Source organism: Megalops cyprinoides, chromosome 3 (assembly GCF_013368585.1).
Source record: "Megalops cyprinoides isolate fMegCyp1 chromosome 3, fMegCyp1.pri, whole genome shotgun sequence".
NCBI lineage: Eukaryota > Metazoa > Chordata > Actinopteri > Elopiformes > Megalopidae > Megalops > Megalops cyprinoides.
In genome coordinates this window covers 40,547,231-40,573,335 of record NC_050585.1, presented here as the reverse complement: position 1 = coordinate 40,573,335, position 26,105 = coordinate 40,547,231, and the positions used below count along the sequence as shown (strand labels likewise).

The window sequence follows — 26,105 nt, the reverse complement described above, 5'->3', positions numbered from 1 at the left end:
CCTTCATAAGTGTTCACATAGTCCAAAAAAGAACTAAGGTACTCTGGCAAACATTAACGATACATAGCACTTCATACAATGTCCACTACAGCTACACTCAAACAGCAGTGTGACTTCAGCTCACAGCAGCAGAATCATTCCATCTCTGTGGCTGTGATACACACCCACACATGGGGTCACCGTGGTGCAGCTGTCACAGGGGGTCACGGGTGGGAATGCCACCCAGCACCCAACACCCAACACCCAATGAGAAACACAAACTGCTGAGAGAATGCAGAGACTCCTGCTGTCTAAAGAGGACATGGGGTGGAGCAGGAACAACACCCTCCTGAATATTTATGGTTAACCACCATCCACCACGAGAAACACATCTCAAGCGTTATGCATGTTTTTCCTCTCATCATTTTATTCATAAAATTTATATCACATACATGCGGAGGTCGAGAATTTATATACCATGCTTGGCTCATCTCCACGTGTCTGTTTTGTATGTTGTGATTGATGCATGTTTTGGCAGTTCTGTTGTGCTGTGAAGAAAAGGCTTTGTAAGCCAGACAAAGTCCCGGAGGACATGACAAAGTAGGATTTACCAGAAATGCTAGCAGCCCTAGCAAAAAGACAACTATTTTCTTTTAGGAATGACAACATTTAAAAAAGCAAGAATTTCAGCCTTACCTGCTTTTCTACCAAACTTAAGAAAAGTGATGCGCAGTACTGTAAACTAAGGCTTGGTAAAGCACAAACACACACACACACACACACACACAAACACACATTCTCACAGACACAGCTCTCTACAGATTTGGTCAATGAGAGTCGACAAAACAAAAAACTGGGTCATATTTCAAAATTAGAAACGAGACTGTATCCCAGGATTCCCTGCTGTGGCATTCCCTTGTCCCCTGTAAGTAGCGGCAGCATGCAGCATTGCACTTGTGAGGTGCAACTCTCATCCCTGGTAAACACTGTCTGTTCCAGGAAGTCTATGTCATACCTTCTAACTATTACATCTTTCCTACTTCACCCCACAACACACATACTTACAAACACACGCAAACAAACATACACACATGCACACACATAAAACCACAGATAAACACACACACACACGCACACACACACACACACACATTTCTCCCCAAAATGCAGTGCAACACTCAGGTTTCCCACTCTGCATCAGCAGCTTCTCCCTCTAAATCCGCCCCTCCTATCACACTGCATGAATATTAAACAGCGAGAGCGAGGCGCATCGGCTGATCTATCAGTGCCCCCCCCCCCCCCCTCCCCACCCCCCATTCTCTTAATCCCACGCCCTGTAGCAGACAGAAGGCGGGCAGACACAGGCAGAGACAGCGCAGACGTGACCCTCACAGACGGACACAGGCACCCCCCCCCATTGCGGCGACTCTTGGATACAACGGCACACACTGCAATACGGTAGGACAAATTCTGTGAACGTGAGAAGGATCCTTAAAAAAAAAGCGTGTTGCTGTCAGCCGGAACCTCTGCCTCGCTGAGGTCTTTAGCATTAGCGCTTTTCCACTACACCCTGCAGCAGCATCAGAGCTAATGCTAATTCAGAACACGCTTTCACAACTCAAAAATTAGCGTACTGCAAGAGCTCTGATTAGCCCAACAATTCTGAAACACCAGCATTTCTGGGTGTGCCATGGGTGTGCATGGTACCTGTGGTCCTTGCTGCTATTCTGCTGCTCTGAAGCTCCACAGCAGAAATGAGCTGAAATACTGCAGTAACAGGGATTATATTTTCTGACAGTAATAGCGAAGGCAAGGGGATAGAAGGGTGTCGGAACTGTGCTCTGGTGAACGGATACTACACCAGTGAGACAGGTTGCCAGGTTGCCAGGACTCCCTTCAGGCTGAGGCTCCAGGGACACGTGTAACTAGGGGTAAGTTATCAAGGGAGAGGAGAGGAGAGGACAGGAGTGGAGGGAAGGGTGGAGCAGGGCAAGGGCAGGACAGAGACCAGAACCTGCAGTGATGGAGTGAGTGAGGCAGTCCTTGGGTCAGATGGCCAGATCAGATGAGTTGTGCAGAAGCAGCAAAGGGGCGATAGGTGGGGTCTGCAGATTTGTTCACACTGGGAGGGCTCAGCCCCCTCCCCATCATCAAAATTAGGAGCCAGAACATGGCCTGGGCTGAATCATGAGGCGTGTCAGCGATGCTTACCATCACACATTGTAACGGTGACGAGGTTATTCTGACAAAGGTGGTGACAAATAAAACGTACAATGAAAGAGATGGTTCGCCCCTGAGAAGTGCCCTGTCAGCATCTGAGAAAAGCTGGGAAATTCACTTTGTCTCTGAGTTTCAGTCCCTCTCCTGCCTCTGCTCTCTGCTGCAGCAGGGTATTTATCCGAGACTGTCGCTACACATTTCGTCTCTGTTTTTCTCTTTCTGCCCAGAGCGAACATGTCTGACAAGCCCGACCTGACGGAAATCGAAAGCTTTGACAAGTCCAAGCTGAAAAAGACCGAGACCCAAGAGAAGAACCCCTTGCCGACCAAGGAAAGTCAGTGGGCCTATCTGTTTGTCTGTCTGTCTGCTTGTGCATCCACAAGTTCAAATCCATGGCATGTATGTGTCAGGTAGTTATGAGTGGATTTCTGCTGCATCTCCCCAGTGCTGTACATGTTTAATCTGTGGCTTTAGTATCAGAAGCTTTTTGCCCCTCACAGATATCCAGCAGATATCCAGGTCAGCAAACAGGATCATCAGCAATTTTTACCCTCACTGTGTGTGTGTGTGTGTGTGTGTGTGTGTGTGTGTGTGTGTGTGTGTTTTCATGATCAGCATCTTTTGCTACAATACAGTACAGATCCACAGTAAAACATGAAGACTTCCTGCTAATTTTAAATTTATAGTGTGTGGCTTATGGGTTCAAGAACAGTTACTGCAGGCATGCTGTCAGAAAGAGAAGCCTTGGGGTCAAAGTCTTTTTTAAAAAAAATTATCCTCTCAAGAGGGAGTTATCTAACTAAAATGCATACCTTTAGGGCATCTTTCTTCCCATACTCTATCTTACATTCCTTTGGATACTATCCACTCTATGTGTTTTTTTTTCATGAAATATGATCTGTGAGGCACTGAATATTAACTGATTGAGAGACATATTACACTGCATATGACCAAATAAGCAGTAATGACCAGATTGTTCAAACAGGGAGATCTCTCTCTCTCTCTCTCTCTCTCTCTCTGCCAGTTTCAGAGTTCACTGAAGCGTGATCATGTTTCACACAGAAGTAACATGTGTGAACATCTGCTCAAATTTCCAGCAAAAAATCCAGCTCAGATCTCTGTCAGGCAAAAGCCTCACCCCTACACATTTAGTCTTCCTTGTTTAGAATGTGTGGAGAACCACAGTGTGGATTATGGAAAAACGTGAATATCGATCTGTTTAAAGATCAGAGAAGTATGTCTTTATTATTATCCAACTTGCTGACAGACCTATATGAAAGACTAGTTTTTATTTAAATGTAAAAACTATAGAATAAAACCATGTGAATGTTCAGGATTATCACACAACTTGTTCAATTTTAGATGGCAATTTAAGACTGAAATATGCACAATTTATAGCATTAACTCCACAGTCTTCCTTGTAGAGTAAGGAACTGTATGGCAGTCAGTGTGTATTGCTTTTTCCTTTTCAGCCATTGAACAGGAGAGGAAAGGAGAGGCGTCACCTTGACCAAAGGAAGAGTCTTTACAAGATGTCTTAACTGTCACTCAAACCATCCCCCCTTCTTGTGAGGTGGAAAAACAAATACGAAAAACAAATGGGGGAAGAGAGTGACCCTTTCATAAGCACATGGACTGTTTCTGCTCCATAAAGTGGAAAAAGGTACAGACTGGGGGAGCGTAACGTACCTTTTTCCTCTATGTCACCGCACTGTATATGTCCATTAAACTGAAACTTTAACTATGTGTGCCACTGTGTGTGTCTCTGTATTTTGTGTGTGAAGAGTAATCACAACATGGAAGAATAGCTGGAATTGTAAAGTGAATTCCGGTAAACTATGAAAATCATAACCGAGTGATGTAAATTAATAAGTATGTGTATGTGTGTGTGTGTGCGTGTGTGGTGGGGAGGGGGGCGCAGGTCGCACTATCAGTATATCCATTGCAATAATCGAATACGAATCTAGACGGCATGACAATAAATAAATAAACACAGCGACCCCACATCTCACCAAACTGTTATCTTAATTAAGCGGTAACTAATATTTATACTACGTCAGACAAGAACGTTTGTGTTACTACATGCCACAACGTACAATTACCGTGAAGCGATCATCTGATGAATCAGTTACATGAAAACTCGTCAACAGCTCTGGTCAGACTTTTTTTCCAGCTGCAACGCGTAGTAAAAGAATAGAAACAAGCGTTATCACAAACGCATTGAAATTCGAGTCCGACAGGTACACCCACGTCTCATAACAAAACCCATACTACTAATACAACTCGGGACCGTCAATAATGTTAGTGCTTTAAGACATACATAATAAGTTAACCACAGGGAAAGTAAAACACACAACGGTAACATGTAAGTTTCCGTAGTGTAGTGGTTATCACGTTCGCCTAACACGCGAAAGGTCCTCGGTTCGAAACCGGGCGGAAACAACTTTTAAAACTTGTATTTCATCTGATATACACCCTCAAGGGCATATGATAACGTAGGGCGAACTTTCTGGGGAATGGGTGATAAAAACAACTTCACACTGCAAATATCTGTAAGAACAACAAATGAAATGCAACACAGGCCACAGTTTTAAACAAAAGAAATATACATGTGCTGGTCTAAAAGACTAACTTCTGTGCGACAGTACATCATGCTCCTCCCTGATTGAACTGAGAAATTCGGTCTAGAATTACGGAGTTAAGGAGTGAAGGGCTGTGTACAAAGTGCAAGACTAGTATCATGAGGAGAGATGACCAGTTAGGAGTGACAATTTGAACAATGCAATAATGAGAATCATTACTTTTCTTACAGTGCAATTTAAACTAACCTTTTTTTATCAAGAGTTTACTGCCCCAAACAAACAAACTTATCTTTATAGTCAAATGTATTAAAATATTCTTGGCCACTACATCACTGTAGTTATTATTTCTTGCAAAGAGCTGAGTACTTTCCAATAGGATGATAAGGTTACCTTATGTTCCAATATAATGGTGGTCTGTTCAGTTAGGAGCTGATCTGCTAGGTAGCATTCAGCCTGCCACAGCCACAGTCAGAGAAGTTTGAATCACCAATCTAACTGTCAACCTCAAAGCTCTGGATGCCTCGGTTGTCACCAGGCTGAAAATTAGGAAGATTATGCCAGCACTCCTGTCAGATTTCAACTTCAGTGCAGGATACTGGGTTCATTGTGCCTGCTGTATACTCAAGATCATCAGTTCATTTATGAGTTTCAGGTTATCACGTTCAGTAACCATAACGTAGGACCTATGAGAGTAGTTTTTGTTAGTAATTACTAATATTGAATTATTACACATTTTGTAATAACTAAAAATTATTACAAATGCATGTACACCTTAATGGAATTTAACATTATCACTGTGGTTGGAAAGCATCCACAAGGGTCAAATACACCAAAAATGGTGGTTGGGGCTTACTTTACTTGCTGCTGAAAACATACATGCGAAACATTTTTTGTAAAGACATATATCTTGTAATGATGGTAGTGTGTGCAAACCCCTTCTGTTAAAAAAACACCCACATGCGTAAAAAAAACTGAATTGAATTGAATTGAAACTTGGTTGAATTGTATGAGATATTTAAGCACATTTAAGCATAAGAACATAATAAAGAATGCTTTTGAAACTCAAAACTATAATAATTTTTATTGTTTCAAATTTAATTCATTTTAAAAAATCAGGCCGGCATCCTTTATCCAGTTCCACTGTGCCCGAGATCAGAGCTGATCAGAGAGCTGATGGTGCGATGTGCTTATTAAGAGGATCAGTTAAGAGCAAGTGCTGTGAAAGTCCACTGATCTTTACAACATCTGGGTGGGCTGATGGTAAACATGGATAATGGGATTTATGTGTTCATGCAATATGAGCATGGATCTGTGCTGTGGCTGCTCTAAAATAATGCATGTGGCCATGCAATTTTCAGCCATGGAAGGGGTAAAAGGGAAAAGTCAACAGCAGATGAGCTAAAATGTAAAACATCTGTCCCAAGACCCCCCCCCCCACCTCTGTTTTCTTAATGTCACAAGTACATTCATGCACACTATCTTTGACAGTGGAGAAACGCTTAAAACATGAACAGAACGTGCACAGAAACACATTAGCATGTTTTCATTCCAAACACTGTTCAAGGTGCCCTATTCAGACAACTTGCAACACTACAGCCCTGAAGAGTACTCACAATGTGCTTTCAATGAACGCATAATTTTATTCAAAGAAACAAAATGGCATTTCAGTTATGGGACATTCTTGCTGTGGCAAGAATACAAAAGAAGTGCGTTTGTGATAATACAAACCAGACCTTGAGGGGTTCAGTACCAACTGAGGGATTTTTTTTATACTTTTCACAAAAGCCATCAACACAAATAGCGTGAGCTGCTCAGACATGTCTCGAATGAAGACATTTTGATGTTGCATTGGCTACGGAGAAGAACCTGTTTCTGTTGAAAGGACATCTGCCAAAGGGCTTATGCTAGGAGTGTGGAACAATGTGATCCACTTTTGATAACGATGGCATTCTGATCAAGACTGACTTCAGAGTAGGTTACAATGCACCGTTAGTTTCCTGCAGCATTTCAGCCAGGTCCTGGGGACAGCTGTAAGCTGGTTTTCAGTACAGTTGTGCTCTCAGCTGTATCTGATAGTCGCTAAATACCAATCTTGGACATTAAATGTAAGTGTAAATGCAGTACTCATTTGACAGACACTTTTATCCAAAGCGACTTAGTGAGGTAGAGTACAACACAAGCAAAAAACCATAAGGAGTCATTTACTGTTACACTAATCAAGACTGGGTGCTAGACTTGGTGACACCGCTTAACTCCATCAAGACTGGAAACCTGCACTTACAGTGGGCCACAAGGACCAAGACTCAAACACATCACTCTTCAGAAATGCTGGAGAACATGATTGCTGTGTATCCCCTAAGGCTGACAAGTCAACTTTGGAACAAGGCAGACAACCCTAAACCAAAGCATGATTCTATGAGAGGGACAGTATGTCCCATTTGTTGAATCAGTGTAAACACACAGCAAGACAAAACAGCATCCGAGACCAAACCAGTCAACTTTAGCCTGTTCAACCCAACTGACAATTAAGAACTTTGATTCTTACCACCCACGTCCATTACAGTTAGTTGCTAGCGGTCAACTAACCAAACGTTAACCTAAGTTAGTTGCCTGCTTGCTGTGCGGTCAACTAACCAAACGCTGCCAAATACCCTTAAGACGACTTCAGCCTGCATTAACCAATTGAAAATGAGGACGTTGGTACATGGTTCACCCTCATCAACCAATTCACATTACATCACCGTACAAAATATTGTCCAGAATGAAACACTGCACTCCAGCCTTGCTCCTGCAGCCGCTAGGAGAAACATCTGATCGACTTTTTGATCAGTTTTCTTTAGTCAGTGTATATGGCTGAGAAAACGAGTCGAATCTCACCTCTCAGGTGTCGCTACACAGTCAACTGCAAACCAATTAGTATTCTCGTTTAATAAGAACTCGCTACCTCTCATTCTGCAGATCATTTGTGAAGTGCCAATAACGCGACAACAGAACAAATTCCCTTTACAATAAGACGGTTAACAGATTCTGTACTGTGTGCTCAAACTGTGCACCTATCACTCAAAAAGGGGCAGTGGATCATTTTTAAAAAAGCCAGCTTTCCTTGGATTCAAAGCAAACTTAAGCAACTCCATAAGCAAACGTACTATGCCCACATTGTGCGGCATAGGGGAGTTTAACGTTATAAAAAGTTCAGCCGTAACCACAGAGAAAAGCATTACAAGTATTTAAATAAGGATCCACACAAATCTTAAACCCAAAAGTTTATTTCTAGTAATTGCCCAAGACACTAGAGAAAAGGATTTCCAGAGAGAGGGGATGCCCTCTTACATTTGCAAGCGTAATCTTAATGCGCAGAAATAACACTATCAAAGCCACTTAAACGCAGACAAGTTAAACTTTAAAAAGCCAAAGAAAAATCAAAATCAAAAACAAAAGCAAAAAAGCTGGCTGCCCTCATCTATTAGCCAATTGCTGACACATTTACTAGACAAGCTTACAATGAAATCTGACTAGTTTAATCCCTTTAACATGGTAGCCCGCCCCCCTCCACCCCTTTGCTCTGTAGCCATGCAACTTGCATCAGGACTCCGCACAGAAAAGAAAGCAGGTCTAGGAACACTGAAAAAAATTACTCAAAGTTGTTTATTTCAAAAGCTCTGATAGCTCTGATCTCCGTCGTGGTAAATCCAGAAGACATGTAAAATACAACCATACAATACATTATTCAAAAAAGGTACCAAAAAGTACAGTAAAAATAACACTTCCATCTCTGGAAATGTGTATGGACACAAAAAAAACAATATAAAATAAAAAGTGGAAAAGTGACTTTTGCTTCCCCCGATTCCTCGAATTGTTCTGTACAAATGAAGCATGAGTCTGTAATCCTGCCGGCTCCAAAGGAACGTCAGGCTCCGCTCCAGCTGCGGCTGCATCGCGGACGCTCGCTCTGAATCACTGTAGTCCTTAAAGAGAGAGGAGACAACGTTGCACACTGCCTCCAGACCCCAACCACCACCTCCATCGTCACAGCAACACACACGTGCGCCTTGCATTGGCCTGGGCCCTTTAGATCAACCTCCTATCGAAACACCCCGTGTTTGGCCAGAATAAATTGCTTTCTGTGCCAGAGTGCGGACATGTGGTTTTACTGTCCAGCACTTGGAAAAAAAATGGGGCTGTGTGCACTTTCACTGTGTTGCTAGGATACAGAAGAAGCATGCCATTCCACCACCTCAGCTCTGATCAGGCAGCTCTGTAGCAATGAATCTGTCATGTGTAGGACAGTGTCCCCCTCCCCCAACACACACGCTCATGTGTCTGACAAGTTACCCACATCATTCAAACAGCTGCACTAACAAGTGGCAAGGACCCATTTAAGATTCACACCCAGCATTCCCCCTCCCCTTTCCCCCTCCTTCCAGTCCCACAGGGATTACATAACCAACAGACACACTTGACATGAGATATGTTCCTGCAAAATGTACAGGCACAAACAGGTGAAAGTACAGTCATACCGACAGCGTGACAATGCTTACCTGCACTGGGTATGATCAGTATGGCTTGTAGCTACTCTGGTGGCCTCCACGTCTTGGGGATTTCCCATAGCTTGTATTGCCCTGGTCTGAAGAGGGGGAGAGAGAGAGAATGGTGTGTAAACTTCTGTGCAAAGGCATATTAAAACAACTCCCACACCGCATGTGAAATTCAGTGAGTAAAATTCAGCGCTGCTGCACACTTACTGTAATCGTAGCCTCCGCCGTAGCCATAGTAACCAGAAGAGTAGTCGTAGTTGCCGTACGCCCCGTAGCCACCGTAGCCCTGCTGTCCCCCGTAGCCGTAGCCTTGGTTACCATAACCCTGATTCCAGTAGTTATTATATCCCTGGTTCCAGCTCTGGTTCTGACCTGTAGGGAGAGCAAGCCATTGAGAGTGTTTGCACCAGGCACTAACAAAGTGCCACTGCAAATTTCACAACATAAATGAGAAACTGGTTTGGGGGGGGGGGGGGGGGGGGGCACTTACCACCACCACGCCCCCTGCCTCTGCCACCATAGCCACCGCCACGGCCACCAAACTGCTGCTGCTGGTACACCTCCTTTGGCTGGGCGATCTTAATCTCACACTGCAAAGTAAAGCCGCAAAAGAACTGCAGTCAGTCACTTTGGTCAGCTATCTGCCATGTGATTACCAGGCTGAGAAAGTAGAGTGAAAATACCCCAGAAATGTAGCTAGTCAATAAGTCGATTACTGGTACCAGTGTCTGCATGCTGCTGCATCCCATGCATTTCAACCCTTTGAACCAATTAAATACCTGAGCAAATTTTAAGAGTGCAAACTGAGAAGCAACAGTCCTAGAAGTGCAAGGGCTTTGCAGTGAAGACACAAGAGAGCAGAAAAATTGGACAGTTATGCTGAGGCATGAAATAAATGAGACATTTACTGGTGGTGCTGACAATGCCTATGGTTAGAAAGAAAATGGAAAAATATATACAAGGTCATCTTTACAATGTTACCTTGCTTCCGCTAACGTTATGGTACTTCTTTTCGAGGACTTTTTTCACAGAAGACTCTTCTTTGAACGTAATGAAGACAAAGCCCCTCCTTTTGTTTGTCTTGGGGTCCATTGGAAGCTCAATGGATTCAATCTGAAATTGTAAATAAAAAAAGAGGGTGACCACAATTTAGGAAATAAATTTAGGCATGCAAACCATGCTAACAAATAAAGGACTGCATGGAGTTTTACGCTGCACACCTCTCCGAAGGTTCCAAAGTACTCCCGGATCTTCTCCTCTGTGGTCTCTGGGTTCAGACCTCCGACAAAGATCTTCTTGACGGGTTCCTTCTTCATGGCCATGGCCTTTTTGGGGTCTATCTGTCGCCCGTCTAGCCTGTGTTCCTTCTGCTCCAGCACCTAGAAACAAGGGTGGGTTCAGTTTCCCTCTGAAATGCTGATTTACTACGGTTCACATCAGTCTCAAAAGCAGTATCTCCAGCTGTATGCTCCACACTAACCTTGTCCACACTGGAAGCTTCTTTGAACAAGATGAACCCAAAGCCTCGCGACCGTCCTGTGTTGGTGTCCATCTTGATGGTGCAGTCGGTCACCTCGCCGAATTTGGAGAAATAGTCCTTGAGGTCTTTCCTGTTGGTGTCCCAGCTGAGACCACCGACAAACATTTTCCTGACAGGAAATATCCAAAAAACAAAGTTCAATTATTCATTATTTTGATCACTGATGGGATTAGCTCTTAAATTGCATGTCACGAGGTTAATACCTTTACCACACTAAAATGAAATTGTGGCTTCATAAGAGACTTCCCGTAATTATCTGTGTGATTTTCAATTATAAGTGTCCCTGTAATACGCATGAACTTAACATGGGTCACACTTCTGCTAACACTGTCGATCATACAGTAAGGTATCCGTGTAAAATTTTAATTTGCTTCTCTCTATGTGCACCACTGTGATTGATTTCAGCAGAATGGTATTTACCGAATCTAATTTTACGGTACAAACTGCACATTGCGATTGGATAAACTTTAAAAATTCTGAAGTAACCACTTCACGCCGATGTTCGCACCGATTGTTACAAGTCGCTAAATTTCCAATAAAGCATACGACGCATGATGCGACATAGGCAGTACTGACTACACGGCTCAGGTGTGACACACCCACTGAACTCCCCTGCACACGGCAAACCACCAGTACACGCGCAACAGGCTGCATTGTTCGGAGGCAAACTTATGTAACTTCCTAGACACGCAGACCGCGAAGTAGCAAGCTAGCAACCGTTCGTTACAAAGTCGTAAACAGCAATCTTGCTACCAACAAGGGACTCGGCGCTTTAACAATAAAACGAGAGGCAGCCAGCGGCAAAAAGGCGCCTAAATGTATAGCTATGCTCAATAGCAACTGCCCATCCCCCCTGCACCAGCAGCACATGGCGCCAACAAAGACCGCAAGAACAAAAGAGTTTTCCCTGCATGCCGTCTTTTTTCGATCGTAGCAAGGAAATATTCCTTAGAAATTAAATACCCTAATCCTCACCCTGCATCCTCCTCGGTCTTGCTTGCGTTGATCTGCCCGCCTTCTGCAGCGCCGTTCTGGGAATCTCCCTCCTCCTCCTCCTCCTCCTCTTCCTCCTCCACAGCCACTGCCGTTTCGGCTGCCGCCGCCGCCGCCTCCTCCTCCTCCTCTTCTTCTTCTTCTTCTTCCTCCGGCTCTTCTGCCTCTGTCTCCTCCGGCTGCTCCGTAGGCTCCGCTCCGTTCAGGTCCTCCTCGCCTTCGTTGCCGTTTTCGGAGGTTTCCATGAACTGCTGCTCGGTGTCAGACATGGTGGTACAGTGGCTGATCCTTTTATCTACAAAACATTAAGAGATCGCGGACTGCTCAGGCAATGTTGGTAGAAAACGTGCAGCCAGCGATCTAGCAAGTCATGAATGGTATCGAGTTTTAGTAAGCCACTACTGGTATCATATCGTATAGCAAATATGTTGCTACACGTAATCGTATCCGTGGGAAAAAAATAAACAATTAAAGTGATCGTAAGGCATACGTGAACCCTAAAACCTACGGGTGTGTTAAAACGTTGCAACTCAAGTTAGCTGGTCTGTACAAACTTGCAGCGAGTACACTCTGTTCTTACGTTACATAATAGCTAGCCCAGCTAGCCAACTCGCTAACTAGGCCGCATACGATATACATTTTTGCTAGCGTTAAAAGGCCCGTTTAAGCATAACAAGTATCCATAAGGCCCCTCAGACGTAACATGCAATCTTCATATACGTACTCTGTACACGTGATATTATTGTTAATAAGAGTATTATGCATCTAATAGAACTACGTTTAATAAACAGAACACCGCTTACTGCTCAAATAATCGGAGCCGGAGACAGTTCTTCAAGATGGATTCTCCCTCACAATGCCAACTCGTGGCAGGTTTTATACTACCGGATAAGAGGGACATATTCAATAAAGATATCCTCTATTTGGTCTTTAGACTTGCCCATCATAATGAACCTCTTTTCCTATTGGTAATCTCTGCACAGGGTACCCACCCACTCTGCTCTTCCGTCTACGAGGTTCGTATTTGAAGTGGCAACTCTGAGGGGTAAGGTAGCTGACTTGTTTAGATTTTGTGTGTCTACGTCGAAAACGGTCAATATTAAAACGTATTTTCTGTAAAATCACAGCAACAAACGCACTTTTTTTTAATACTTATTCAGTACACAGATTGTTATGTCGAAGAATAGCGTTGCACAGCTATATGTGGTGACTTTGTGGAGCCCCTCGCCAGACCACAAACTGGCCAACCAACTCTTCAAACTAGTGAACAGTTCGCTACATGTTAGCCAGATGGATGAACACAGTAGCCGGCTAGATGTTTCAGGCCTTTTCGTCTAGTTCTGTGCATGGTAGTACTGCGACGTGTTTTTGGATTTTGCGATGCTGTGGCTGATGTATGATAGTATACTTGGCTCTCCTTGTCTAGTCAGGTTGCCCAAGTTAATTTGTGATAGGGCTTAAGCGCTACTAGCTCTGTTACTCATTCAACTTGAATGGATACGCTTCTGTTCTTTTGTGCTGGAAGTCGCTCTGGGTAAGCGTCTTCTAAATGAATGTAATGTAGTGCAATGATAGAAACGAGCAAGCAAGATTAACAGAAGGTATCCACGCGTGCAGGTCTATCTTTACATCAGTTTACATGAAGAATTGACAATGTAGGTAAGCAGCCAACTAGCTTATCTACATATTAAATGATGTAGTATAACGACATGCATCATCAGCAGCTGTGTAAAATCACAAAAATCCAAGATACAAAGCACAGCTAGGCGATATGGCATGTCCTTATTTGAAACCGAGTCATTTTCTATCGCATGTCAGATTGTGTGTGTGTGTGTATATATATATATATATATATATAAATATCCAATATTGACATCTATCCTGAATTACTTTTCCATAAGCGGTCACTTATACACCCAGTAATCTTTCATATTGTGTTATGTTAGAAGACATTTGGCAGATCAGCAATACAACCTCAGTAGCAAAACAGTAGCATGACTTAATAAATCAACTATTGTTTTTAAACAGCTAGATATTGACCTAAACGTATGCAGACCGTCTCATTGCACTGTCTCCGATATCCCTAATATTAACTACAAAACTACAGAATGCATGCATTTACTTGAACATTAGCCATTACATTACATTCATTAAACAGCTGCTCTTACCCAGAGCAATTTCCATAAAGACTACAGAAAGAGAAGGATAACCTTTAAAAACCATGCATTGTGGTTTTTACATAATTTCATTTATTTCTTATCAAAATTTGGACACTAACAAATAATAAAAATATTGCATTGCTTTGTAGTGAGTTTGAATAGCCCTTCAGCCTTCACCGTCTCCCAGGGACATTCTGGCGGCTCTACTCAGGAAGTCTTTCAGCCTGTGTTTTAGGGACAGAGCTAGTTTTGTGTTATTAAAGCCATGCTGCTGTTACTATGATTTCTGTTGGACCATGCTATTCTTACAACAGCCAGGTCAGTAAGCAGTATAAGCAAGTTTCTCAGGGTGGTGGAGGTTGAGCTGACAACAGATCCAAAATGTGGTTTCAAATCCCAGATAGGGCACTGCAGCAGTGTATGGCTAGTGATGGAGGTCAAGGCAGTATGAATGATTCTATGATTTATGGTGACACTACCACAGAGATAAAACACTGTTTCTGTATTTGCTAACTAGTTTCCACCCCACCTGTGGGAATCAGAAGTGTCAGAACACAGTTTGTCCTCAGATTGATGTCTGTATTTGTGACTTTATCAAGTACATAAGGGTTTTTAGTAGGGAATTTGAGTGACCCGAGCAATTATTGTATGCAAGGAAAAAAACCCATACCTGATACATTTCCATTTCTTAAGTCTCCAGACAGAACCATGGTCCATACACTTACAGAAGAAAAGTTAGTTTGCATAGCATATCAGATTTGAATATATCACAGGATGTATGTGTAAACCTCAAAAAGAAGGAAATCGATCACAATTCAAAATGTCTGCCTGTTTAAAATAAAGTATTTAAAATGTTCTCCCAAACAAGTGAGCAAAGTCTCGATTGGCATTAGACTTCAAACCACCAATGGGAAAACCCCAGATAATGAGCATATAAAGGCTAAAAGTTGTTTTTTCTGTAAGCATGCTTCCAGTTGCAGCAGATGTTGTAAAGCTGTGAAATTACGTAGCTCAACATATAGGAGCCCTTCCCTGAACACCAAGAAAGACTTGGATGGCTGGGAGGTCTCCAGTCACAGCTCCAAAATACAAAAAGCATGTCTGGTAACTGGGGGGCATTCAATACATGCAAATTCCATAACGGGTTCTAAAACAGTACACACAAAGGTCTCAAAGCGCTGAAAAAAGTTAATTTTAATCCCCATATGCAAACAGACCTGAATGGCAGAAAGTGCATGTCTTCATTGTGCTGCTTCAAAAAAGAACAGAGCACAACTGATATAAATGTGAGCACTATATCAACGCAACAGTTGTAATCCAACTGTACACTTAAGCTATGTATCACAAATAGTAAATTAACATTTAACTTCCTTTTGCTCAGAAATGCAGACGGCTACATTAGTAAAGCACAGCCAACACTTTCCAGAATTTCTTTTTCAGGAAGATACTACCTTTGATCAAAAGCAGATGCTTTATTTGTCTCCTATCGGCAACATCTCCCACCATGAATGGTACATGGGGCCAAGCACTTTCCCCATCTTGGCATACCCACAACAGCAGTGAGTATTAACTTAAAAGGGTGTTTCAGAAGGCTGAATAGTCTGGAGTCAAAAGTTCACTCAAGACTAAGGTGCCTGTGTTCTGTAACTCTTAGACTACTGAGGGCATCCCTTCATGTGCAGCAGATATATACTCAATACAAAGGAGACAGGCATATGGAGTAATGAGCACGCAAAATGGGTTTCGGTTTTTATTTTTTTATTCTTCAAGGTTAACAGTTCTTAGTTTTGTTGGCGTCTTCTGGAAGTCCCTTTTACCCCCTTATCTGGTTCCAATGGTAACCTGCCACACTCTGATCAGGTTGTCAGTGTAGCCAGCAAACAGGGTCTGAGGAGTACAGAAAAATACTGATCAGCCTTAATAACCTTAACACCACCTGAAACATTCAGGTCAAACATTGAAAATTCAGTAGGACGTCTAGACATTAGCATAAACACCACCAGTCTGCATAGACATGCACTGCAGGTTTTTACATTATGGTGCTGATAGATGATTTTATGTCAGGTGACTTGCATAGCTTTCTCGCTCACACGTACATACACAAACATCAGTATATATACATTCACAAAAGAGGCTCCATCACTTAAACTATTAGCGTCAATTAGAGGGCAGCTTAGAATGAAAAAAAATCTACCCAAATTTCAACTTAATGGTACCTTTTCTTTTGAGTAATTTGGCCCCATGATTCGTCTAACATTTACATTTATTCATTTAGCAGACGCTTTTATCCAAAGCGACTTACATAGGTTACAGTTCTTTACAATGTCATCCATTTATACAGCTGGATATTTACTGAGGCAATTGTGGGTTAAGTACCTTGCCCAAGGGTACAGCAGCAGTGTCCCAGCGGGGATCGAACCAGCACCATGTGGTAGGCCATGTAGCCATTAATGAAAATCATCAGGGTATAACAAGCAGTTCCTTGAAATGGAATTTATATCGCTGGATACTGAAGGACTACAATTTAAAGCCTTGCACTAAGGTACAAATGATGGGCCCCACCAGGAAGTAAATATGCAATATTTAGCACAGCGTTTATGGAACCAGTTGCTAAGACCACAGTGCCAATATGTCTGCCTACATTCATGGAAATGAGTCTTCATGCAGACAGGTTTCATGCCCCTCATATTTGCAGGACTTGTCACCAGATAGGAGTGAGAAATGTATCGTGAATGGGTATAATCACAGGGGGCGGAGTTTTGGTGTGAGCAGGGAGAGCTCTGCTGTGAGGCAGGGCCAGCAGTCGAACTGAGCAGCAACCGTACCTGTCCGTCAGCAGACCAGGCAAGGGAAGTGCACTGGGGTGGCTCCGCCTTGCTGTTCGTGCTGATCACTTCCTGCCTCAGCTCATCCACGATGATCTTGCCCTCCAGGTCCTGTGGACGAGGAGTGAGGGGGTGGGGTTGGGTCAGATAGGCGTAGCAGAATATTGGGTGACAAAAGCACAGTGAGACACAATGTGACGGAAGAGTGAAGTGTGAGCATGAATCCAACTGGGATGGAGCCACCACATGCTGATTTGTATACATTAAATCAAAGATCTTTGTTGTCTACCACAAAACGATATGACTGGATCACAACAATGAGTCTTTGAAAGTGCATGATAGCCTACCCATTTCAAGGTTCATGTAGCCCTGCTCTCCTCATCGCTAGTGTGTATACAAGAGTTAGAAATTACCTTTTCTTCCTTTTTGACTATATATGGGGGCACTCCTCAAATACTTTAAAGCTCTGACCAGGACTGAAATACTTTTATATCTTCATATCTTTTAAATCTAGCCTTCACTTAGTAACTATTTTAGTGTACTGTTGCACTTTGCACTTTCCTTCAGACAAGAGTACAATTGTGCTTTTTAAAGAGACAGCTCTATGAAATAGGGTTGGATAGATAGATTAATTAAGCATACAGTATGAATATGCAACCAACCCATCAACATCCTGCATTGACAAGAGAGAGGCATGCAGTTGCTTCATGTTCTCTCAATTCAACAGCTAACACCAGTGACAAATTTTTCATCAGCATAAATTAGGATTCCTTTCAGCGTTTACTCCTCGAGCCCCCCTGTCCTGCATATCTTCTATCCATCTTTGCTCCAAACACACCTGATTGAAATGACTAACATGTTCTTGATTAAATCAGGTGTGCTCAGCTAATCAAAAGTGCCACTGATGAGTTCAGTCAGGTAGGTAGAGCAGGGAAAGATGGAAAACGTGCAGAGCAGGGGGGCCCCAGGACCAGGATTTAAATGATCAGGGCACATAAGCTAAGAGCTAAGAGACCGTTTTCTCCCTGGAGTGAAGGAGTCATTTTCCCAGTTTCTCCCCAAATGGTTCTGAATTTCTTTTTCATTCCCTCCAGAAAACATACAGTGTCCAGTGCTGTATGACAATGTAATTGCAAAATGTGTACTGTAAGATTGTGATTGACTGTCAGACAGACATTTTAAAGGACAGTGGCCGAGTCTGGCCACCTGTCTCTTACCCAGATCTTGATGCTGGGACCGGTGGCGGCACACAGCCAGTATCGGTTGGGGCTGAAGCAGAGAGCGTTGATGGTGTCACCTCCATCCAGGGTGTACAGGTGTTTGCCCTCATTGAGGTCCCACAGCATGGCCTGCCCATCCTGCAGGAAAGAGGGGGACACACCAAGGGATGAATATGGTATATGCATATACACAAACATACACATAACCACACAGTCCACCAGAGGGTAACACTTAGACACAACCTCCACCACAAAACTGTTCCTTAAGCAGGAGATATGTTGTGGACAGCACCAAATCTAGACCTGCCAGCATTGTAAAATCATTTTTAGTCACAAGCAGGCCTATGCATATCTGAACAATAGGGGAAAGCATTGCAGCACTGTTGATACCACCTATTAACATTTCCAACTGTTTGTGATGTTCCACATATGACATTGTACCTGTATCTTTCAACCTCATAACATTAAGAGTAGGGCTGTTGCGGTGAAGAAATTTCCCCTGCAGTGATTTAGGGTGGCTCAACAGCGCGATATGCGGTACTAGTTCCATTTATTTTGTTTTTGCAAATTATTTCATTTATCCTGATTTCAGTGTTATATAAATAAGCTTTATTGTTTATTATTATTATTAAGTATATTGTTGCTTTTTAAATGACAAAGATGACACTCGTGCGCAGGAGAAACTACTTCGGTTGAGCCTCATGAAAAAAGAAAAAACGTGAACATAGCGGTTGTTACAAAACGCCTATGTGTTGGCAGATCTAGTTAGATCCTGTGTATGGCTGCATTGCTGTGAGCCTGTGCACTCTAGCGGAGGAAGGCCTATCGTTTGCTCGTGCTCAGAAACAGCCTCTTTTATCATCACAGTGACACAGATGGCATTTGGTTTCATCACTGCTGGGAAACAAACAGGCCTACAGCTCCTGCAGTTAGCAGCCCCAGCAACCAGAGCTGTGGGTCACAGGGGCAGTCCCAGCTGGCAGCGCCCCAGCGATACGGCACTGTGCCAGACTGGTGGTGGAGACCCAACGGATGAAGCCCTTCCCGACTACTGCAAGGCCGCCCAGCTGTTAACCTGCTGGATGAATCCTCGCTTCTCCATCACAGCCGATGTGTGACAGAACTAACCCCTCACCTCTCGTCCTTCCCCAAATTTGGTCTCCGACCAGGCCAGTGGCCCATATCCAACCTCCCCTCAGGCTTACCTTGCCACCGGAGGCACACAAGGATCCATCAGGAGAGACGGTGACGGTGTTCAGGAATCCCGTGTGGCCAATGTGGTTCGTCTTCAGCTTGCAGTTGGCCAGGTTCCACACCTGCAGGAAAGAGGGGAACCATCTCTCGTCACAGAGCAGTACTGCCAGAAAGTCCATTTGTAGTTATCCCACTTGGTGTGTTCCTATCAATGATCTATTGACAAGGGTGCCATTTGCAATCCCTCTAAAGGACTCATTAGGGCATCCTGCAGTCTATTCTGTTTAAGTTACGCCATAGCTAGTCTGAGAGGCTGATGTGCATGAATGTGGATATTGTTGGTGTGGGTGGGAGAGGAGGTCAAAAAAGCTGCAGGAGCACCACTTTTCTGCCTCTACCAAATTATATAACAGAAGTGGAAATAAGAGCTCCTCACATCAACAGATTTGCTGAGTGAATCAACCAACTACAAACACAGAATGGACCCTTGGCTATGAAGGGGGTGTACTCAGCTATTAACAGCATTTTAACACAAGGGGGTGTAGATTTGTTTGGATTTGCTGTCTGAATCCTGTATTGTAGCTCACATCCCATCATAATTGCAGGACTTGTCGTCAAAGCCCCAGGGGGCTCAGGCGATAGGACCGTGAATTTTGTAATCACTGGGATGAGTTTGATCTATCTTTAACCTCACAAGCAATTTGGTGAGTGCTGCATCTCCTCGGAGAGGAGCGGGGTTACCCAGAACGGGTGCTGGTGCTCGGGTTTGGCAGCATGTTGCAAGGCTTGAGTGCGCCGGGGGCGTGGTCTCGTACCTTGACCATCTTGTCCCAGCCGCAGGAGACGATGATTGGGTTGCTGCTGTTGGGGGAGAAGCGCACGCAGGACACCCACTCGGTGTGGCTCTCATCCTACGAGAGAGAGGGGTGTTAAGCGTTCAGATTACGTTACACCAGCGTTTCCCCAACTTTGCTTGTCTTTAAAGGCAACACGTGCTTTGGCAGTATACCCATCCCATGAAAGCGTAACTACCCCAAAGGACCTGACAGCTCAACAAAGGTGAAACCACACAGACAACCCACAGCAATCAGATACACTGTGTGAACTCAAGGGCAACTGAATTTGACATTTTGTTTCAAAGCATGAAGACTGAGGCATGAATGTTTCCAATAGTATGAGTATGACAGAAAAAACATAACATTAACAATGAAAGAAAAATGTCATTAACATGCAGTAAAATGCTGAATACTGATCAGGGTTTGATATCTCTTCCTGGGTATGTGCATTTTGTCCTTTATGAAAGAAATGTGTTGCTTTTGCTCAAATAATGTGAAGTTGTTACTTATATCTTATCTTGGTGAATTTATATCAACTGACTGTTTTAGGACCTGGATCAATTAACTGAACAACAGATGAAGCATGACTTGCTACTATGATACAATTTCAGGCCCAGATATTGACAAAAAAATCATAAACAAACAAGGTTTCATCACTTATCCACAACACAGTTGTCATTACAAGGACCTGAAGCAGGTTACTACCAAGTAACATCAAAGCCAGATCAGTACGCAGATAACAGCTAAATTACACCCCACAAATATGCACAGATTGAATTGTATCACTTCACTATCCTCAAAAACAGACACACTTTGCATTCTTTGTATATAAAACAGTGCCATAAGGCCGCAGAACAGTACACATAAGTGACCACTACATCCTGTCTGGTTATACCATTCTCAGCCATCAAATGTAAAGACATTTCCAAAACAGAGGCGCTCCATGACAGAAGTGGTAATATTCAATTCAATTCAATTCATTTTTATTTGTATAGCGCTTTTTACAACACAAGTTGTCACAAAGCAGCTTTACATTGTTCCCAGGCCTGAGACCCCCTGAGAGCAAGCCAACAAGGCAACAGTGGCAAGGAAAAACTCCCTATCAGGAAGAAACCTTGAGCAGAACCGGGCTCATGGGGGGGCCCATCTGCTTCTGGCCGGCACGAATACAGGCTTGAAGCCAGACATCTTGGAGGCCCTGAACACAACAGCAGTAGGACCTTTGCAACACCGGCTACAGCACCTGTTTCAGCTGCATTTTACAGGTCTTAGCCTCTGGTTCTTTAGAGATCCCCCTTGCTCTTCATTCAAGCCCTTGCACATTCATATCTCTCATAATTACATTTCTCAACTACTATTCACAACACGGAATTGCCTTAGGAATAAAGCTACTTTTTTTTTTTTTCTTACTTTTGAGGTCTGTTCTTAAGCTCTTGTCACAAAATGATGAATGAACTGAATGCAATGACAGTGACCCAAACCCCCTGCTCACCTGGATGGTGTACTTGCAGACTCCCAGGGTGTTCCATAGCTTGATGGTCTTGTCCCGGGAGCCGGACACAATCTGGCGGTTATCGGCGGAGAATGCCACGCTCAGGACGTCCTTGGTGTGACCCACGAAGCGTCGGGTCGTGGTTCCGCTGTGTGCGAGACCAGACAGAGGAGACTTTCTTTATGCTTTATGCCAGTGTGTCCTGGCCCTGGCGGATCAGCACATCCACTGGTTTTGATTCCCTGCAGGGCTAACTTCACCAGGTATAACCAGGACTCTGAAGAAGTGCACTATAACAGTTCTATTGCTTCAGGTGATGTATAAAATGAGTTCTGAGTGATGGATTAAAAAGTAAGAAACCCCACATCGCCTCACCCCCCCCCCCCCCCCCCCCAACCTCACTCACGTGGTCAGGTCCCACAGACGCAGAGTCCCGTCCCAGGATCCGGACAGGGCGAACTGCCCATCAGAGGAAATGACCACGTCGCTAACAAAGTGGGAGTGGCCGCGGAGCGCCCGCTGGGGGATGCCGTAGTTGGTCTCGTCTCGCGTCAGCTTCCACATGATTATGGACTTGTCTGCAGAGGGAGGAGACAGGGAGAACATGCAGACAACAAGTACAGATTAGCATGATACACAATCCATTAAAAAAAAAAGATTCATAAGTCTCACAACAGGTACTAACATCTGTTAACCAAACTGTAAAGAATAAACCATGAAGATGGCCAGTAAGATCTGGACTCCTGACATGTTTTTCCACAATGGGAAGTATGTGACCCACAACATGACCATGTCAAATAAATTGCTGTGTGATGAACTGACATGTCCAGAAGTGGTCTGTCATGTACCGCATGCACTGTTGTGCTTTTGACTTCATTTCATTAAATGTGCTTTTGTATGCTTGCTTTGCAAGTCTGACTTGACAAAACGAAATGTGGATGAACAAGACTCGGTGCCTTCTGAGTCATGCTGCCTCCTTAGTTCTACATGACAGAATCAAGGCACAGTTGTATCAGCTGGTCAGTGTGGTTGGTGATCATCCTAACAGCCCCAAAAATGCAACTAATCCTGTTTAAATCTATCGTATCATCTTGCCTTGCTGACTGTTTACCTAATTTGCCATTACTTTGTTTTCATTAACTACATTTTGTTCCATAATTCGAGAATATGTTTACGTTTATGGAAAAGCGAAGCAGTCCAAGGGCATGCATGGAAGATGATCCTGTTTGTTATAACTGTAACTATAAGCATTTGCAACACTTATGATCACTGCTGCAGCTGTCGTACGTCTATGTCAACAAGAATGACTCTTTGTAATCCAGTCAAGCACTTACGATTCTCAAATAAACTGGAAAAAAAAACCTCAAACGGTAACGTAAAGACCGAAACGCAGACAACACACGAACCGTAACGTGAGCAATAAAAAAACATCATTTCCAATGCAGAACTATGTAGACTTCACAGCAGCCACAGACCTCCTCCCGTTAAGTCTGCATCACTTTCCAATAGGACTCCTCTGTCTGAAAGGATGCTTGCGTGCCAAATACTATACTACCCCACTCAACAAAAACGTTCAATCCTTGAACAATCCTTGGCTCATAAGGTTAGCAGTGTAGCATAGTGGTAAGGAGCAGGACTCGTAACCGTAAGCGGTTGCTGTTTCGATTCCCCGCTTGGGCACTGCTGCTGTACCCTTGGGCAAGGTAATTAACCACAGTTGTCTCAATATAGGCGAAGCTGTATAAATGGATAACACGTCTGCTAAATGGCAGTAATGTAAAGTCAGTCACTGAAATCTTAGTCCAGATTGTATCTGGCTAACTCGGTTTAGCCGGCTAGCTAATTCATGACAAGCCAACTCCCTATTAAATTTTAGAAGTTAGCTAGCCACCTAGGTACAAAGACTATGATATGATGAGGAATTACTTGCTTTCATCCAATGCATTTCACTTTCAGTCATCTCCACTTCGGCAACGCACGTGTTGACAGTCTTTACTGGACTGACAGCTAGCTACCTAGCAAGTGGATTAGCCAACTGAATAATGCAGTTTAATTTATCACCTTATCAAAGGCTAGCCAGTCATGCTTCTGCAACTTTTAGCTGACTATACAACAACCTACAGAAGCATCGACCACATTCTGGATGCACCTAGAGTCGTGTGAACTTAAGCACCTAGAGTCGTGTGAACTCAAGCCGGCGCCTATGTGGCGGCAGTACCACGTAGGTTCACCCGGAGTATCCGGCACTTCGATGGCGGCGGCCGGGTTTACCTCTGGACGCAGACAGGATCATGTCGGGAAACTGGGGAGTCGTGGCGATCTGGGTGACCCAACCGTTATGCCCCTTCAGGGTCCCCCTCACGGTCATCTGCTCGGTCATTTTGGCGAAGGTAAACCGTGCCTTTTGGGGATGATGGAGTCGGATTTAGATCGGAGGCTTCGCTCGTCCAGCTCCTCTCACATTCAGGCACAGGGAAAGAGAGCTGCTTAAGCGGAAACAGAATCAAAATGCGCATCCGGCGTAAGCGGGTTGCCGTGCATTCTGGGTACAGTGCAACGTGCGTTATGTCTTTACCGCGTTCATATTCTTCACACTAGAGACTAGACGATAAGGCAGTACTGCTGCTTCTGAACTGATTATCAAAATTAATAATTTGCCGTAGGTCTGTGTTTTTGATAAAATGTTACATGGTACGGTTTATTTTACGAATTAAAATTATTTCCAATGAAGCGTTCAATAAAGACATCAAAATAACACTCTGTTCCCGCCCGGTTTCGAACCGGGGACCTTTCGCGTGTGAGGCGAACGTGATAACCACTACACTACGGAAACCTGACGAAATGTAATGAAACAGTGATCTGGACTGTGACATACAACAATTTTTGAATATTGTGAGGATACATTAATGGACAGGGGGCCAGGGGCGGTTCTAGGGTCAGGCCTTTAAGCGGGCTCAGCCCCTTATGACAATGTGACATGCATACAGGGCCTTGCAAAAGTGTTCAATCCCCCTGCTTAGTCACTCATTTCACTGGATAACAATTAATACATTAATATTTTTCTATATATGATATTTTAATTTACAACAATAATACTTTTAATGAAGAGGGAGAGAGAGAACGAGAGAACTGCATGGCATGAGCAGAAAGACGGACAAAACGATCTGATCATGTTTTTTTTTTTTTTTCCTAATTTAATGACCCTGACGCTGTTGGCTATTATTTTGTTGATTTTAGCAGTCATATCTCAGTGGTTAGAATCGTTCATAAATTATATTATTTTGCGTCTTGTAGACCTACGTTCCGATTGCTCCGATTGCCTAAAATGTACGAGGACACTCAGGTTTAATACTGGCTTCACCACTGCTGTGAAATAAATGTATTTGATTTTGAAACAGTAGTTTTGCGTTGTTGTTATTTAGCTTTTCAGAGGCTAAATAATGGTTAAATCAGCGAATTTCATTAAACCTACCACCAGACCAATTTTAGGTCCTGACCTGGCAATCTGCCCCAAATATTCCTATTTCATAACATGGCCATGACGCACAAACACACGGAAAAGGTAAGGTAGGGAATTGTTCGCATCTAGTCAAAACGCCACTATATTGCCACCCACAGGGTGAAAAAAATGCATAAATAGGCATAGCAGGATGATAACCTACTGTTACGCCACCTCCAGACCATGCGCAGAGGTACGGATGTTTTCCCGGGAAGTATCTTTTCATAAATAGCGTTTAATGTGTAGAAAAGTGCTCAGCGCGATTTTAGTGCGTACGCACCGTTGATACACGTGGCCCATAGTGTAGTGGTCAGTGTCTGATAATTCTGCGGAGTGGAGGTTGAAATTGCGGAAATGCGAAAATACAAGGATAAAAATAGCCGAGCCTAAATAAATGGGGGGGGGGGGGGGGGGGGGCATTGACGCACACCAGCAAACGAAATTCCCCAACAAAAAATAAATGCGCCACACGCGAAAGTGCACATTTTTAGAAGAACAAAAATAAGAACAGCGCGGTAAGAAGTGCAGGGCCAAGTTACGTGCGTTAGTGTATATGCAGTTAATTAACTAAAAGTATGGCATTGAGTTCCACTTGTCAGCGACATCGCCTTGTACTAGCAAACGAGATGTAGGCGTACCCACACACACTTACTTCAACCGGTTTATTTAGTTTGTGTGTGTGTGTGTGTCTACGTAATCTTCAATCTTGAAGTGATCACTGCAAAAGTCACACTGAGGCGTTACTGCCTGTCCTGGTTGGACAGTTAACTAAACAAGCCAGAAACGTCGCACGCATCTCAGACAGGTAGCACTACGCTACGCTCTCTGTCTGAATATGTAGTTGTGCATAGTGTGATTTACACTACGCTCTTTATCCGCATGTCTTGCTCTATGACATCAGCGGTCAGTTACAGTGAACTCATTCTATGTCATTGAGACCCAGTGGGTTTTCAGTGTAAGCAGTATATCCGCATGTTTATGTTGCTTTTTTACTCTGCCAGAATTGGCAAACGTGCACACATAAAATACAG

The 26,105-nt window shown here is 43.5% G+C and overlaps 3 protein-coding genes and 2 non-coding genes across 5 annotated transcripts; 2 read left to right on the top strand and 3 right to left on the bottom strand.

The window, feature by feature from the left end:
- Positions 1 to 1,307: 1,307 nt before the first annotated feature.
- Positions 1,308 to 3,905, top strand: LOC118775272 (thymosin beta). The gene is made up of 3 exons (XM_036525103.1): positions 1,308 to 1,437; positions 2,427 to 2,533; positions 3,672 to 3,905. Exons 2-3 carry the CDS (start codon positions 2,434 to 2,436, stop codon positions 3,707 to 3,709), a joined length of 138 nt encoding a protein of 45 aa, XP_036380996.1. The 5' UTR covers positions 1,308 to 1,437; positions 2,427 to 2,433; the 3' UTR covers positions 3,710 to 3,905.
- Positions 3,906 to 4,568: 663 nt separating this feature from the next.
- trnav-aac lies at positions 4,569 to 4,641 on the top strand. Its single transcript has one exon. It is a non-coding gene; the product is annotated as a tRNA-Val (tRNA).
- A 3,424-nt stretch (positions 4,642 to 8,065) lies between these two features.
- On the bottom strand, positions 8,066 to 12,713 carry LOC118775565 (heterogeneous nuclear ribonucleoprotein A/B-like). The gene is made up of 9 exons (XM_036525546.1): positions 12,653 to 12,713; positions 11,832 to 12,144; positions 10,797 to 10,965; positions 10,537 to 10,695; positions 10,298 to 10,429; positions 9,807 to 9,906; positions 9,524 to 9,688; positions 9,320 to 9,405; positions 8,066 to 8,746 (listed from the first exon to the last, which is right to left on the bottom strand). Exons 2-8 carry the CDS (start codon positions 12,116 to 12,118, stop codon positions 9,335 to 9,337), a joined length of 1,083 nt encoding a protein of 360 aa, XP_036381439.1. The 5' UTR covers positions 12,119 to 12,144; positions 12,653 to 12,713; the 3' UTR covers positions 8,066 to 8,746; positions 9,320 to 9,334.
- A 3,016-nt stretch (positions 12,714 to 15,729) lies between these two features.
- Positions 15,730 to 24,068, bottom strand: LOC118774659 (guanine nucleotide-binding protein subunit beta-2-like 1). The gene is made up of 8 exons (XM_036524052.1): positions 23,847 to 24,068; positions 21,982 to 22,153; positions 21,576 to 21,723; positions 20,063 to 20,158; positions 19,259 to 19,369; positions 18,051 to 18,191; positions 16,834 to 16,944; positions 15,730 to 15,895 (listed from the first exon to the last, which is right to left on the bottom strand). The coding sequence occupies exons 1-8, from the start codon at positions 23,953 to 23,955 to the stop codon at positions 15,830 to 15,832; spliced, it is 954 nt and encodes a 317-aa protein (XP_036379945.1). The 5' UTR covers positions 23,956 to 24,068; the 3' UTR covers positions 15,730 to 15,829.
- A 267-nt stretch (positions 24,069 to 24,335) lies between these two features.
- On the bottom strand, positions 24,336 to 24,408 carry trnav-cac. The gene has a single exon. It is a non-coding gene; the product is annotated as a tRNA-Val (tRNA).
- Between the last annotated feature and the right edge of the window lie 1,697 nt (positions 24,409 to 26,105).

Bases quoted from the DNA above. Each gene is read 5' to 3' on its own strand.
- LOC118775272 (XM_036525103.1), top strand. From the start codon at position 2,434: ATGTCTGACAAGCCCGACCTGACGGAAATCGAAAGCTTTGACAAGTCC. The intron at 2,534-3,671 runs GTCAGTGGGCCT...TTTCCTTTTCAG, and splicing joins CCCCTTGCCGACCAAGGAAA to CCATTGAACAGGAGAGGAAA.
- LOC118775565 (XM_036525546.1), bottom strand. From the start codon at position 12,118: ATGTCTGACACCGAGCAGCAGTTCATGGAAACCTCCGAAAACGGCAAC. The intron at 10,966-11,831 runs GTGAGGATTAGG...ATTTCCTGTCAG, and splicing joins AAGACCGAGGAGGATGCAGG to GAAAATGTTTGTCGGTGGTC. The intron at 10,430-10,536 runs GTGTGCAGCGTA...TTACAATTTCAG, and splicing joins ACTTTGGAACCTTCGGAGAG to ATTGAATCCATTGAGCTTCC.
- LOC118774659 (XM_036524052.1), bottom strand. From the start codon at position 23,955: ATGACCGAGCAGATGACCGTGAGGGGGACCCTGAAGGGGCATAACGGT. The intron at 18,192-19,258 runs GTAAGCCTGAGG...TCTTTCCTGCAG, and splicing joins TGTGTGCCTCCGGTGGCAAG to GATGGGCAGGCCATGCTGTG. The intron at 15,896-16,833 runs GTACGGTTGCTG...TGTACTCCTCAG, and splicing joins CCTGGTCTGCTGACGGACAG to ACCCTGTTTGCTGGCTACAC.